Source organism: Pipistrellus hanaki, assembly GCF_964339955.1.
Source record: "Pipistrellus hanaki genome assembly, chromosome: 12".
In the NCBI taxonomy this organism is placed as follows: Eukaryota; Metazoa; Chordata; class Mammalia; order Chiroptera; family Vespertilionidae; genus Pipistrellus; species Pipistrellus hanaki.
Genome location: NC_140514.1, coordinates 40,983,233 through 40,996,751, shown reverse-complemented (window position 1 = coordinate 40,996,751; position 13,519 = coordinate 40,983,233). Strand labels below are relative to the sequence as shown.

The 13,519-nt window shown below is 46.6% G+C and overlaps 1 protein-coding gene and 1 long non-coding RNA gene across 11 annotated transcripts in view; both read right to left on the bottom strand.

The window, feature by feature from the left end:
- The window catches only part of LOC311631350, a 741,950-nt gene that overhangs the window by 473,338 nt on the left and 255,093 nt on the right, over positions 1-13,519 (bottom strand). The gene's annotated exons all lie outside the window — the stretch shown is intronic.
- HK2 (hexokinase 2) overlaps positions 1-13,519 on the bottom strand; it is a 58,308-nt gene that overhangs the window by 26,439 nt on the left and 18,350 nt on the right. Inside the window, exon 2 of the mRNA XM_084901360.1 lies at positions 11,908-12,070. Within this exon, the coding sequence (XP_084757486.1) occupies positions 11,908-12,070 (163 nt within the window). The remainder of the gene's footprint in view (positions 1-11,907; positions 12,071-13,519) is intronic.

Sequence of the window (13,519 nt, the reverse complement as noted above, 5' to 3'; positions counted from 1 at the left end):
CAGGGTTATGTCCTTGGGATTCACTGATTGGCATGTTTGTCAACGCAACCCCTTCCCCGATGGGAAACCGCCACTGAAGTACTCGGGAATAGGCTGGAGGACCAGGGAAATGCTCCGATCAAATGAACCTCCCAGGGTTTATTGGTGCCCAGCCCCCCTCAGCAGCTCACTCTCAGGCCCTGAGACAAGCCACCTGTGCCCGGAGCCCTGAGGGCACACCCCACGTCCCCTACAGCCCCTGGGATGGACATGACCCACCCGAGGTTCCATGGGGACTCGCCTCCACACAACCGTGGCCTGGTGGTTTGATACACAGACAATGTCAGAATGATAGCCCACATTCCTACAGAACTCTCGCCATGTTTTGGCCACGGCAACTTCATGAGCCTCAGCTGCCTCACCTCTAAAATGGCAACATCAGTCATGGCGTGGCTGTTGTGAGGGGAAAAACTAGAAAATGTGCCTCAGGCACCTAGCATGGGGCCAAGAGCTTGGGACACACAACATAAGTAAAAGAAACTTTCCACCCAGGTTCCCACGAAACAATGCCCAAGGCCCAGAGTTAGGGTTGCTTCTCAGACTGAAAAGTCACGTCAACGTCCGGGGGAGACTGAAGTGACCGGTCCAAGAAAAGCCACTGGAATCTGCTCCCGTGACGTGGGCATTCCTCCAGGGGGGTGCAAGCTTTCTGTCCCCTCCCGGGCATCTAGAGCCCCCTCCTGCTTTACTATCTACCTGTTGAGTAGCTGGGACAACCTCAGCCCCGTCTGGGGGACTCTGCTCCCCACCTGGTCATGGGCGACACTTCCAGGCACCCCAATTCTGGGCCTCCCCAGGGAGCGGGACCTCAGCCAGATTGTAGGAAACGCTATGTGTGGTTGCATGAGGGATAAAAAGAAATCAAAGAGGATCTGCCTGCATCAGCACTCTGCAGCCGGACACACGCAGCCTGCTGAATCGGCAGCCACGGGGGACTGAGGCAGTGGAGGCTGCCCGCTGGCTGGTCCCGATCCCAGCTCAGTTCACTGGAGGGACAGACGCAGCTCCATCGAAAGTAGTGCTTTTGCCCTGGGTGGTTTGGCTCAGTGGATAGAGCGTTGGCCTTCGGACTGAAGGGTCCCGGGTTTGATTCCGGTCGAGGGCACATGCTTGTGTTGTGGGCTAGACCCAAGTAGGGGGCATGCAAAAGGCAGCCAACCAATGATCCTCTCTCATCACTGATGTCTCTCTTTTTTTCTCTCTCTCTCTTCCTCTCTGAAATCAACATATATTTATTTTTATGTTATTATTATTTTTTTTTAAAGAATGGCAGTTTTGCAGTAGTATTTTCTAATGGACTAAAGGGAAACCACAAATAATGAAGTGCTGCCAATAGTTCTGTTCCCAAGTCAGAATGTCATCTTTGCTTTCTTTTCGGAATCCGCTGGAACAGACATTCCTCTGCTTCCCTCCTCCTCAGCACTTCCTCCACAATAACACCACCACGACCTCAGCCCAGGACTAGATTCTTCCCAAAGTCCGCAATCTCGGGGGCGGGCCCAGCACCACGAACCCGGGAGTCAAATCTTCAGGTGACTCCTCGAGGCCATGAACAGATCCCTCTCCTCCTGCTCGCCTCCTCGTCCCAAGGTATTTCTGCCATTCAGAAATGTGTGTGTGTGTGGGGGGGGGGGGGGTAGTGTGTGTTTTTTATGTTGTCAAAGTATTTCTGTTTCTGGGTTTTAGGTTATGTCCCAAGAAATTCTGAAGATTACATTAGCTCACCCTCTTTCTAAATCTCTCTGGTTCCTCCAAATGTAGACACCACCACTGCTCAAGGAAGCAAGGTTTCACCATCGCTTTGGTTAAAAAATAAAATTTACCTTCCACTTTAGGTGACCATTTTGAAAAATGAAGCAAAGAATCCTGTCTTTGTCTCTCTTGTCCCTAGGACAGAGTTCACACTTGCCCGCTGGCACCTGGACTATTGTAAGAATAAAACAATGGAAGACAGAGGCAGGTGTGAGGGAGATTTAGCTGATTGAAGGCCCAACATGCAGGTGTTTTTAATGGACGAGAAACTAACATTGATGAGCCAGGAGGCTGCCCAAGGGCACATTTGTCAATCCTTAAATAAGGAAATCTTCACTCACAGCGCCCAAGAGCATAAAACCCAAAGGTTACCAGCAGTCTCCAAGCTGGCCTGGGTGGCAGAGGAAGTGACACTGTGGTTCCTAACTTGAATCACTTCATGAAGGTCATGCAGGGGTCAATGGGTATTGGCTGACCCCAAAGCCCATGCCTGGCTCTCTGCACCACACCCACTTCTCTTGTGGCCCTGGTTCCTGGAAGCTGAGGATGGCCCCGCACAGAATCCAGGATGGAAGCAAATAAGCCATAAAGTGGTAAAAATGAAAGCAAAGATGCCCTAATCTTTATCAGTAACTGTGGCCAAATGCTTTCAGAATTGAGTGGCAGGCGCCAGACACACACCCACTGGCAAGAAGTGGCACGCCCTTCTCCCCAGGGGAACCCAGAGTCTACTAAGCTGGTTGATGCAGGCTTTATTGTAGCCACAAATACGTGTCATCTCATGCAATTATACCAAACCTCTACTCCCGCCTTATTGGATATTCGCCAAGCCCTCTTAGCTGAAGGTCTTTCTAATTAAAAGTATCCTCAAAAAAAAAAAAAAAAAAATAGACAAGAAAAAAGGTACCAACCCCTCTACTAAACGAAAATAGGACTTAAAGAAGTGACACTGGCCCACAGTTAAGAGGAATTGGCAATGAGATTAGGTCATGTCACCTTCCTTCAAATTGCCCAACAGTTAAGATCAGGTTGTTAGTAGCTTTGCTGACAGAGGCAGGTGTGAGGAGACTTAGTTGATGGACGGCCCAACATGCAGGTGTTTTTTATGGACGAGAAACTAATATTTGTTAAGTGATTTCCCATCATGAACTCCCTATCATTCTGCCCACTTTCAGTGAGGCTCTTAACAAATGCATTAGGTCAGCAAGATAACGTGCTTTTATTTCTCCTGGGAACTCACCTGTCTCTGAGAAGGACTCAGGTGGCATTTGGCTAACTGCCCACACATGACAGTCACCGGCATCTTAATTGACACATCATCAGGACTGTATCTGCGCAGGCCATAGCGCCAGCACTGTTAACATAGCTTAGTACCTGGCAATGTCCATGCAATGTTGAGGGGTGAGGGGCAAGGCCAGCGGAATTTTCCAAAAGGGTCTATTTTCAATCATTGGGTATTTGCCACTAATTAAAATAGATCTCCACCTGTTCCTCTCATCAGGCACTTGGAGCGGTGTGCCAGCCCGGCTCTAAGAGTGACTTGCAGATTCAGCTGGGGATTTGTAAGGTGGAAGGCAGCCGTGCTCAGAAGGGACAGTGCCCAAGGAAGGGCTGATGCCCCAGTGGTTGGACCTCTCAAGTTAAGGTTGGAGCCAGAGCCCAGCCTCTCTCCCCAGGGCTTCTTTGGGTGATTACATGAGCTTCTTCAGAACCACAAGTTCCAGCAGCCTCCTTTGAAACCAGTGGCTTGTACAGTGTTCCCGCGGTTCCAGGGTCCTTGAAGGTGGCAAGGTCTGCCTTGGTGAGGGTTAAGGGTGGCCAACTAAGGCACAGAATCACCTCCTGCCTCCTCACTTCCAGTTTTGTTTCTTTTCCCTACTGTCTTACCAATGGCATTCAACATAAAAGATTTCATTCTGCTTAAAGTTGAGCATGGGGTCGACACTTAAAAAAAGTTTTTAAAATCACTCATTTGGGAGTCAAACACTGAATCTGTTTTAGGCTTTACCAACCAAATACTTTCCACTGTGGATAGTTATTTGGACAGTGAGCACTGAAGACAGTTACCAAAAGCTTCTTAGCTGCCTGGTGCTGTGTGCAGCCTACTCCCTGACTGGACAGGGAGAAAGGGGGCAGGGAGATGCGCTGGGCAAGTGCAGGGGTAGGAGTGCTAGAGAAGGAACCATTGTTTCTGCTCAGATAAGGAAGGCTTCTCCAAGGCAACAGGAGACAGACAGCTCTCGGTGGACGGGTATGAAGTTGCCGATCAGAGAAAAGGAAACATATATAAGAGTCCGTGGCATGCTCAAAGAATGGCACATCCAGAGTGGCTCCTGTAATATGGCTACAAGAACACAGTAAATGCCAATGCTAAGGACTTTGTTTTTTTTTTTGTGTGTGTGTGTGTGTGTGTGTGTGCACGCGTGTGTGTTTTGAATCGTCACCCAAGGATATATTTATTGATTTTTTTTTCTTTTTGAAAGAGGAATGGACAGAGAGAAAACATCAACATGACAGAAAAACAATGGGTTGCCTTCTGTCCAGGGATTGAACCCCACAATCAATCTTTAGGAATACCAGATGATGTTCCAACCAAGTGAGGACATAGCCAGGACACAAGGGCTTTGGTTTTTAGGCAAAGGGTCAGATGTGTGTTTCCAAGCAGACTCAGCAGCACTGTAGATGATGGGTCCAGAGCCAGGGGCTGGGGAGGAGGCTGCTTCCATCTAGTCGAGCCAAGCAGTGCTGAAGGCCTGGGTTCCATGGCCACGTAGGGTGGCCAACCACTCTGGTGGGCCCAGGATTGACATGGGATTTTTAGTGCTAAAACTAGGAGAGTTCTGGGCAAAACAGAATAGCTGGTCACCTGAGAGCCATGTTAGATCCAACCATTGGGGCATCAGCCCTTCCTTGGCACCCACTGCCCCAAGCTTGCGGCCTTGAACTTTGAGGTAGGTCAAAGACACACAGCCATCCTTTCCCATCAAGTTCCTGAAGCGGCTCTCTAATAATTCAATGCCCCCAAAGGGACCTAGTCCTACCCACTGTGCGAAAGCAGGAATGTTTGGGGGCCCCCAGGTGACTTTGCTGAACATTCTGATCTTCCTCTAGGTTGAAGAAGGCCTTGTTTGTCCTTTCGTTTTCCAGTGCCTGCTAGAACACCTCAATGGACTCCAATTAATAGAACTAAAAAGATAGCTCTCAAGCCCTAGCATGGCTCAGTGGTTTAGAGTGTCAGCCTGGGCACTAAAGGGTAGTAGCAGGTTTGATTCCTGGTCAAGGGTGTGTACCTGGGTTGCAAGCTTGACCCCTGGCCCTGGTTGGGGTGCCTGGTAGAAGCAACCAATCTTCTTCCTCTCTCTCTCTCTCTCTCTCTCTCTCTCTCTCTCTCTCTCTCTCTTTCTCTCTCCCTCTCCCCCTCCTTCCTCCCTCCCTTGCAGTCTCTCTAAAAATCAATGGAAAAAATATCTTCGGGTGAGGATTAACAACAATAAGAGACTAATAAAAAAAAACAAAACAGTAAATCTCCAGGTCCTGGGTAGGTAATCCAGCAAAACAAACTTTCCCAGACACAGGTTCTAAGACCCATGTTTCCCATGTGCCTGAGACCACCACAGCAGGACCACATCTGGCAGCCTCTTCTTTCAGACAGCCTCTTTTTAAAATCCAAGGTTCCATTATATATAATTATATAAGGCCGGTCTCCATTCAGTAGTTCAGAAATAAAGTAACTCCATGTTATTAAAGGTATCAAATCACCACAGTCAGTTAATGCTGGTGTTCGCCACAGTCAAGGAATGGGGAAATCGGATCTTCTCCGTCATTGGTTTTCTAACTATTTTAAGCAACAGAATGTCAAATGCCAAAATGCAGAGACAGAGAAAAATAAAGCTGCTCTGCTGGGAGGAAGGGGCCTGGAGTACATAAACACATTGTAAGGGTCCCCCACCCCAAAGCATCCAGAACACCATTGGAATGCACCTGCCTGGTGGTCTTATATCAGGAAATGTTTCTTAAGCTCAAAATATGTGCCAGTCACAGAGAGGTACTGCATTAGCTCCAGATGTGAAATCACCCTTTGAAGGACTAAAACATGACTATGTTTCCAATACTGTGCAGGTGCTGAGTGTGTTAACATTTTTACGCAGGCAGACCTGGGTTCAAATCCTGTTTGAACATGTACTAACCATACGTTTAGGATAAATTATTAGAAATCTGATACTCAGCCGAAACCGGTTTGGCTCAGTGGTAGAGCGTCAGTCTGTGGACTGAAAGGTCCCAGGTTCGATTCCGGTCAAGGGCATGTACATTGGTTGCGGGCACATCCCCGGTAGGGGGTGTGCAAGAGGCAGCTGGTTGATGTTTCTCTCTCATTGACGTTTCTATCTCTCTATCCCTCTCTCCTCCTCTCTGTAAAAAATCAATAAAATATATTTTTTTTTTAAAAATCTGATACTCAAATTTCATCATCTGCTAAAAGGGGATAGTAATAATAACCTCCTGTCTAGCCAGCACCTTCCCCGCTTCACTACCCAGGACATGGGGAAACATACACACACATACAAAGTTTTTGGTCAAAATTCATTGCAAAGAAGGCATAGGTGTTTGGCACAATGCCTGGTGCATGTAAATGTTTAATAAACTCTAGCTACTACTATAAGGAGGCCATTTATCAACACAATCCTCAGTTTATATTGTAGGCACCATATAACCCCACTTCTTAACTTGCATGTATGCTATTGCTCTATCTCCACTGCCTGGCTGTTGATACGATGCTGAGCAACCAAGATAAGGGCTCCTTTCAGGGTTTGCCAGCCTCCATGCAATCTATCACGAGCCTAGTCTCTCTGTATCATATCATGTGCTTGCATTATATGGCCCATATCATTCTGTAATCATTTCACCTGTGTAAGCTTACTTTCCCCGGGCCAATTTTCCCTCTTCAAAGGCAGGGCACATGGCGGCTCAGCCTTACAGATGACCAGCCTCGGAGGGGTCTCTATTGAATGAACTGAACAGCGAGGCTGAGTTACTAATAGAAAAATTAATGCATTGTGTTAGCACTGGACGCGAGGGACATGGTAGACAAGCATAAAATGCACTGCTAGTGGTATGGCCGGGCCCAGGCTTGGCACACAGCTAGCTGGGTTCAAATCCCAACTCTTCCATTTGCTCACTACATGACTTTGGGCAAGTTGCCTAATCTCTTTAAATCTAGTCTTTTTCTATAAAATGGGGTTCAAAATGCTTAACATTGGGTCACTGTGAGAATTAACAAAATAGCTCAAAGGCATTGCTTACCACTGTACCTGGCATTTAGAAAGCGTACAACTTTTCATTATCATCACTATCATCATCACCATCATCGTTCCCTGCTCTCTAAGTGGTTAAGTCTGGCTAGAGGGTGGAGATACACTCACCTGTGAAAATAATTCACGATTCGGGGAAGTGGGAAAGTGTCAAATGATGAATACAGCAAAACCTTCATCTCACTCTATCCATAAGACATTTGTTGTATCTCAATGTCAAGACAAGGATGATAGAGACACTAAAAGATAATTTATTTCTAAGTGGGAATATGCACTTGGACTACTCAAAGATTTTCAGATGAGTTGTACTTGAGTTTCTTCTTATGCTACAAAGCCAACCTATATCTATGATCTTTTTAAAAAGATAACCTTCTGATTTGCTGTAGAGATGTATTCAGCCACATGAACCAATGTAGATAAGAGTATGGCCATGGAGTCAGGACTACCAATGCTTAAATCCCACCTCTGCCACTAACTGGCCACAGGCACCAACCCTCAATAGCTGCCTCATGTTTAAATTAGGAATGTGCCTCTTGTAGGGTTTGCATGGAGAGTAGCCTAACACAGACATTGTGGGTGCCATTAAATGGTGCCAATTATTCCTGCATTTGCTCTTTAAGGTGAAACTGTCAGTCTCCTGTGATGTGTGTGGTGAGCCCCAGGACTGTGGTTGGACTGGCAGGACAATCACATACATAGCCATAGCTTAGGTTAGGATTGCCTACAGAGGTTATGATGGTGAGATTCCTGGTGAAGACAAACAAACACCCTCTTTACTCAACTCTGCACTGCCAAAAGCAAAAGGGGGGCAGGCAGGGTAGAGGGAGTTACAGACAACAAATATTGGTGATATTGGGCAAGTGGAACGGCGGGCCGGAACCAAACATTGTCACTAGTGTTAAAATGTAAAGGGAGCTGGCCAACCTTCCTAACTCTCTATCCCTCTCTCTTCCTCTCAGTAACCTTATGTGTGTATGACCATAGGCAATGGATAGCATTGCTCTGCGGGATTTTTTTTTCTTCACTGACGTTCAACTACTCCAAGGCTCACGTTCTTCTACAATATGTCACTCATTGTTTTTAGATGTACCCATTTTTATATATGCTCATTTACGAACAATGCTATATAGACTCCAACACACGGATATTCCATAAACTTTCCCAAAATGCTGTCAATTATAACCATCATTGCTATGAGCATTCTTGGACATGTCTCCTTGGGTTCATATGGGAGTTTGCTCAAGGTATAGTTGGAAGTGGAATTGCTGAGTTGTCATATACACACATTTTCAACTTAATTAGTTATTGCCAACTTCACATCCCAGGATAACAAGTATTAATATTTCAGGACATGTGCTTGAAACTTCATACACCTGTACACATGCACATACATACATGACTTTACAGAAGAGAGAGACAGATAAATCTATCTCATGCTTTAGGATGGGTTGCAGAGGGCTGTTTTCTGCATAAAGAACCACTGATTTAAAGATTAGAGATTTTCCCTCTTTACACTCTTTCAAGCAACTTTGTGCATTAATACACAAACACACTAATTCTAGTACATGTGCAGAACATATTGTGTCTCCTGGATCCACTTCTAACTTTACAAAGGAGAAAAGGCCGAGTCCCAGAGAGCTGGGGTGATCAGCTCAGCCATGGACCCTTCACCAAGTGAAAAACCAAGGGGCTGGGGACTGGGTTTCCTACCATCTGATCTCCAGTTAAGGGGACACTTGCTCTGCTTAGAGAATCAAACATTAATACACAGTATTCCAATACACCATCTCCATTTACACTGGAGAATTTGTGATTATAAAGAGGCACCCTCCACAGATAATAGGGTAGTGAAGGCCTGGGGCGGGGGCAGGCTGGAGGGAATCAATGGCGGGGGAAAGGGAAGAGGGATATAATACTTTCAACAATAAAGAATTATTTTTAAAAACAAAACAATGAAGATTTAAATAAATAAACAGGCACTCTGAGTTTCACAAAAGTCATGTCAAGTCCTACGGTTCCTGCGGGGAAAGGAGGTGAGGCAGCCAGGTCCTTCTCCAGATCCTTCAGCCCCAGAGGCTGCAGGAGTCAGTCTCTGGGTCTCATCCTTAGTCCAGGAAACTCACATTCACAGAGGCCAAATATTGACGGGCTCCTAGGACTCTGCCTGAGGTCAAGGAAGGAGACTAATGACCAAGCAGTGCAAACTTCAAGAGGCAGAGGCTGTCTCGGTGCCTACAATCTCAGGAAAGCAGTAAGAAAAAGAGCCTGTCCCATACCTACTTCTTCTCTCCAGCAAACTTATTCACCTGCCTGTACCTCAGGCCAGGCATCCAAACCCAACCTGAATTCAAAAAACTTCAGCTGCGCCCAGCCAGGGTGGCTCAGTTGTTGAGTGTCAACCTATGAACCAGGAGGTCACGGTTCAACTCATGGTCAGGGCACATGCCCAGGTTGCAGGCTCAATGCCCAGTATCGGGTGTGCAGGGGAAGGCCAATTGGTGATTCTCTCTCATTGTTGATGTTTCTATCTCTCCCTTCCTCTGAAACCAATAAAAATACATTTTTAAAAAGGCTCAGCTGAGCATCTGCTGTGCTCTCTGCTCGTGCTCACATACAGGACGGATCCGTGCAGTCTTGATGCCTGACCCTGTGGCATAGATGAGTTTGAACCCTGACTCGGCCCCTCATTAGCTCTGTGGCCATAGGCAGGTTATTTGATCATCCAAACTTCAAATTCCTCGCCTGAAAAAATTATAGCTAAAATTGGTACCTACTTCCTTGTAGGGTCTAGTGAAAAGTAAATGAGTTAATGCCCGTAGGAGCTCAGAAAAGCCCTCACCCATACAATAGATTTAGTAAATATTCTGGTACCGGATTAGTGCTCCTGCCTGAAATAAAGACAAGGTCCCTGGCCCTAAGAAGGTAAATTTATCAGAATGTCAAATAGAAACAATAGAAACAGGTGTGGCCGCCCGTCAGAGGGAGCGGCAGGTACCAAAAACGTGCCAACATCGAGGGCATATGAGGGACAGTCAAGAACGAGGGGAGGCCCTCACTCAAGGAGCTCTTTGAAGGGCTCAGACACACAGAGAACAATCCTGAACAAGGTCACATCCTCAGGTCCAGGCTGGGTCCCAAGGCCTCGGCAAACACGTACTTATTTTAGTAATCATAGAAAGGTACAAAGTCTTATTCGACAAACTAGATCCCTTAGGTTCTCAGGCACATAAGCCTAAAGGACACGGGTGGAAATACCGAAGGCACGTGGCATGTGAACAAGCCCTATCCCATGCCCTTCCCCAACCCCCATCCTCAGGCCTTCTCTGCAAATGCCTCACTAGTGACCGGCTTCTTGGCTCTCTTCTCCCTCAAGCTCTCAAACTTCCTGGTTCCTCCACTGCCCTGGCAGCTGCCCCTTGGGCTCTTTCTCCCACCCTCTAGAAGTGGGTAGCTGTCCCACACCCTTCACCTTTCATGGCCCCACAGATACCTTCTCTCTAAAATAAAGGATTAGCCGAAACCGGTTTGGCTCAGTGGATAGAGTGTCGGCCTGCGGACTGAAAGGTCCCAGGTTTGATTCCGGTCAAGGACATGTACCTTGGTTGCGGGCACATTCCCAGTAGGGGGTGTGCAAGAGGCAGTTGATCAATGTCTCTCTCTCATCGATGTTTCTAACTCTCTATCCCTCTCTCTTCCTCTCTGTAAAAAATCAATAAAATATATTTTTTTTTAAATAAATAAAATAAATAAATAAATAAAATGGAGGATTATTAGAAGGCTTAATTAAATGAAACAATCTCTGTGATACAACTTAGCTCTGTTCCCTTCTCTGAGGATGCTGCCACCCCCAGACGGCTGGGCCCAACATCCTGGCATCACTTTCAATCCTCTCTCAGTCCTGCTCACCATACCCCACCGGCACCACTGTGCTGTGGCTGCTTCACCCCTCCCACACTCTGCATGTACTGCTGATGCTACCTGCCACACCAAGACAGTTCTCCCATCCCTCAAACCTTTCAGCTACTCCCCAGTGCAGACTGGAGAAAGACTCAATGTTTCAGGCAGGCATGCAAGGCCTTCTGTGATCCAGCCCCAGCCCACCTTCCAATTTCCATCAACCACGGCCCTTTTCTCCAGTTTGATTCAGTCTGCTGGGTGCTGCACCATGAGATAGGAATTCTGTATCCAAATAAGGGGATTAAACAAAGCTTGACAGATCCTATTGCACAAGTTCAGAGCCTTTAATACCCTGATATTATGCACTGTGGCTCTTCACGTTCTCCTAAGTTTATTCAGGCGTGTAATACTCTATTTTCATGGAGTTCAAGGACAATCTAGGACAATCTGTACCATGTTGTTTCTCCAGCAAGACTTTGGAATGTGCCAGTCAGGTGGGCCAGAGATAGCGTGGCCCATGGCCATGACCATCTTAGGCACGTTTGTTGTTCGTGACCATCATTGAAAAGAATCTCAGCAGGACCATAAAATTACAAACTGAGCCCAGCAGCCTTTCTCAGCACACGAATGAAACAAACGCCTGACAGAGAGGCCCCAGTTGAGTTGACAAGGATATACTTCTACCTTAACTGCCAAGGCTGCCTGTTTTCCCAGTCTTCCTGTCTAACCCATCCCACAGACTTCGTTAAAATTCCCTGTATCCTTAAAATAGCCAGTGTTGATTTCTGGGGCTTCAAACCAAAGAACCTTCACTGTTCTTAAGGTCCCTGAGCAAAGCCATCCAAATATCCCACCAGCAGAGAAGCAGCCAGAGTCATGCCCTCCACCACGCTGCCCCACAGGGCAGTACCTGTCCCGTCTGGAGTAGACCTCACGAAGGTGGGCAGCATTTTCACTGAAGCAGTGGGGTGGGTGGTAGCTCCAAGCCCTTTCTCCATCTCCTTGCGAAACCGCTTAGAGATCTCCAGAAGGGTCTCATCAGAAAGACGCATGTGATAGAGGTACTGGTCAACCTGCAGAAGGGGAAAAACAAGGGTAGACACCTATAAATTAAATAACGTACGGCATGCATCTATGTCACAGAGCATCACTCAGCCCTTCAAAAGAATAAAATCTGTCATAAACAGAAGGTTATTATGTAAAGGCATTTAACCAGAATCTACTTTTTAGGACTTTGTATTTAAAAAGAAACTGAACAAAAAGTTGAAATTAGAAAAATAGGTTTAATTTTATTTCTGGAGGAAGGGCCTATTAGGGAAAAGGAGAATTCTTTTTGAAAACATTGAGTTTTAATGTCTAAGATATCCCTTAATCCAGAGTTCTTTACTGACCCTCATCTCTTGTGCCCTCACACACACCTCACAAGGCCAGTCATGCCAATCTCATCACCCCTCAATGTAGGCCAAGCCTTACATCACCTCTTACCTGGACTTCACAATCCCCAATTCTACTTTTATCTCGCCCATTCACTTTCCACCCCCTGCAAACATGGCTATTGTTCCCCTGCTTAAACTCTTTCAATGGTTTTCCATTAGGACCAAACTCCTGGGAAATCCTTCCAAGGCTCTATGTGGTCTGGCCTCCCCACGCCCTCCTCTTCTAATTTCATTGCATGTCTCTTCACTCCTATGCAGACTTGATCCTCGGTTCAGTCCCCACCTCACCCAATTCACACCTCCTGCCCTGGAGCCTGTTCACAAGAGCCCCACAGCTCCTCACCTCACGCTTAGCTGCCATCGGACCTCCTATCAATCCTTGAAACCTCTCTCCATGGAGGCCTTCTCCCAATAAAATAGTCAGGTCTCCCATTATTCTAAGAACTCAGACCTTTCTCTTCACAAAACCACCTGCAATTTGGAAATATACATTTAATAGTGTCCAAATATAAGCACCAAAGAAGAGCCTCATCTCTCTGCTCCCTGCATCCCTGGAGCCTAGCACAATGCCTGATGCACAATAGAGACTCTACATATATAGTTATCCAACCTCTCCTCTCTGCAGAGGCAACTTTCCATAGCTATTTCATTGATCTTATTTCCAACATAAATTTACATGAACTTTTTCCAATTTAAAACCAGGAGAAGCACCAGGAGTCCTTCTCAAACAGTTTCCTTCTTGAAAACACCCATCTGCTTTGGCCATAAATATTCCCAGTTTTCTCCTACTAGGAAAAGATTGAATAGAAATTCATCCAAGAAGGGACAAAGGTTTCCACAATATCCCTCTTCTCAGCAACAGTATACACGACAGGGAAGGCTGCTGAGCATAGAGGGTGGAGCTAGAGAATCAGGAACCTTGGACCAGGCCCCAGCAGTGCCCTCAAGGTGTGAAGATGGTGGTCCTCCCAGTCCTGTCAGCAAACTGAGGGACCAGAAGGAACCCTGCTTCTCCCAGCTCTGAAACTCCAGGCTTCCCAAAGGCGAAGCTTGGCTGATGACGACCACCACTGCTATTCCGGATGG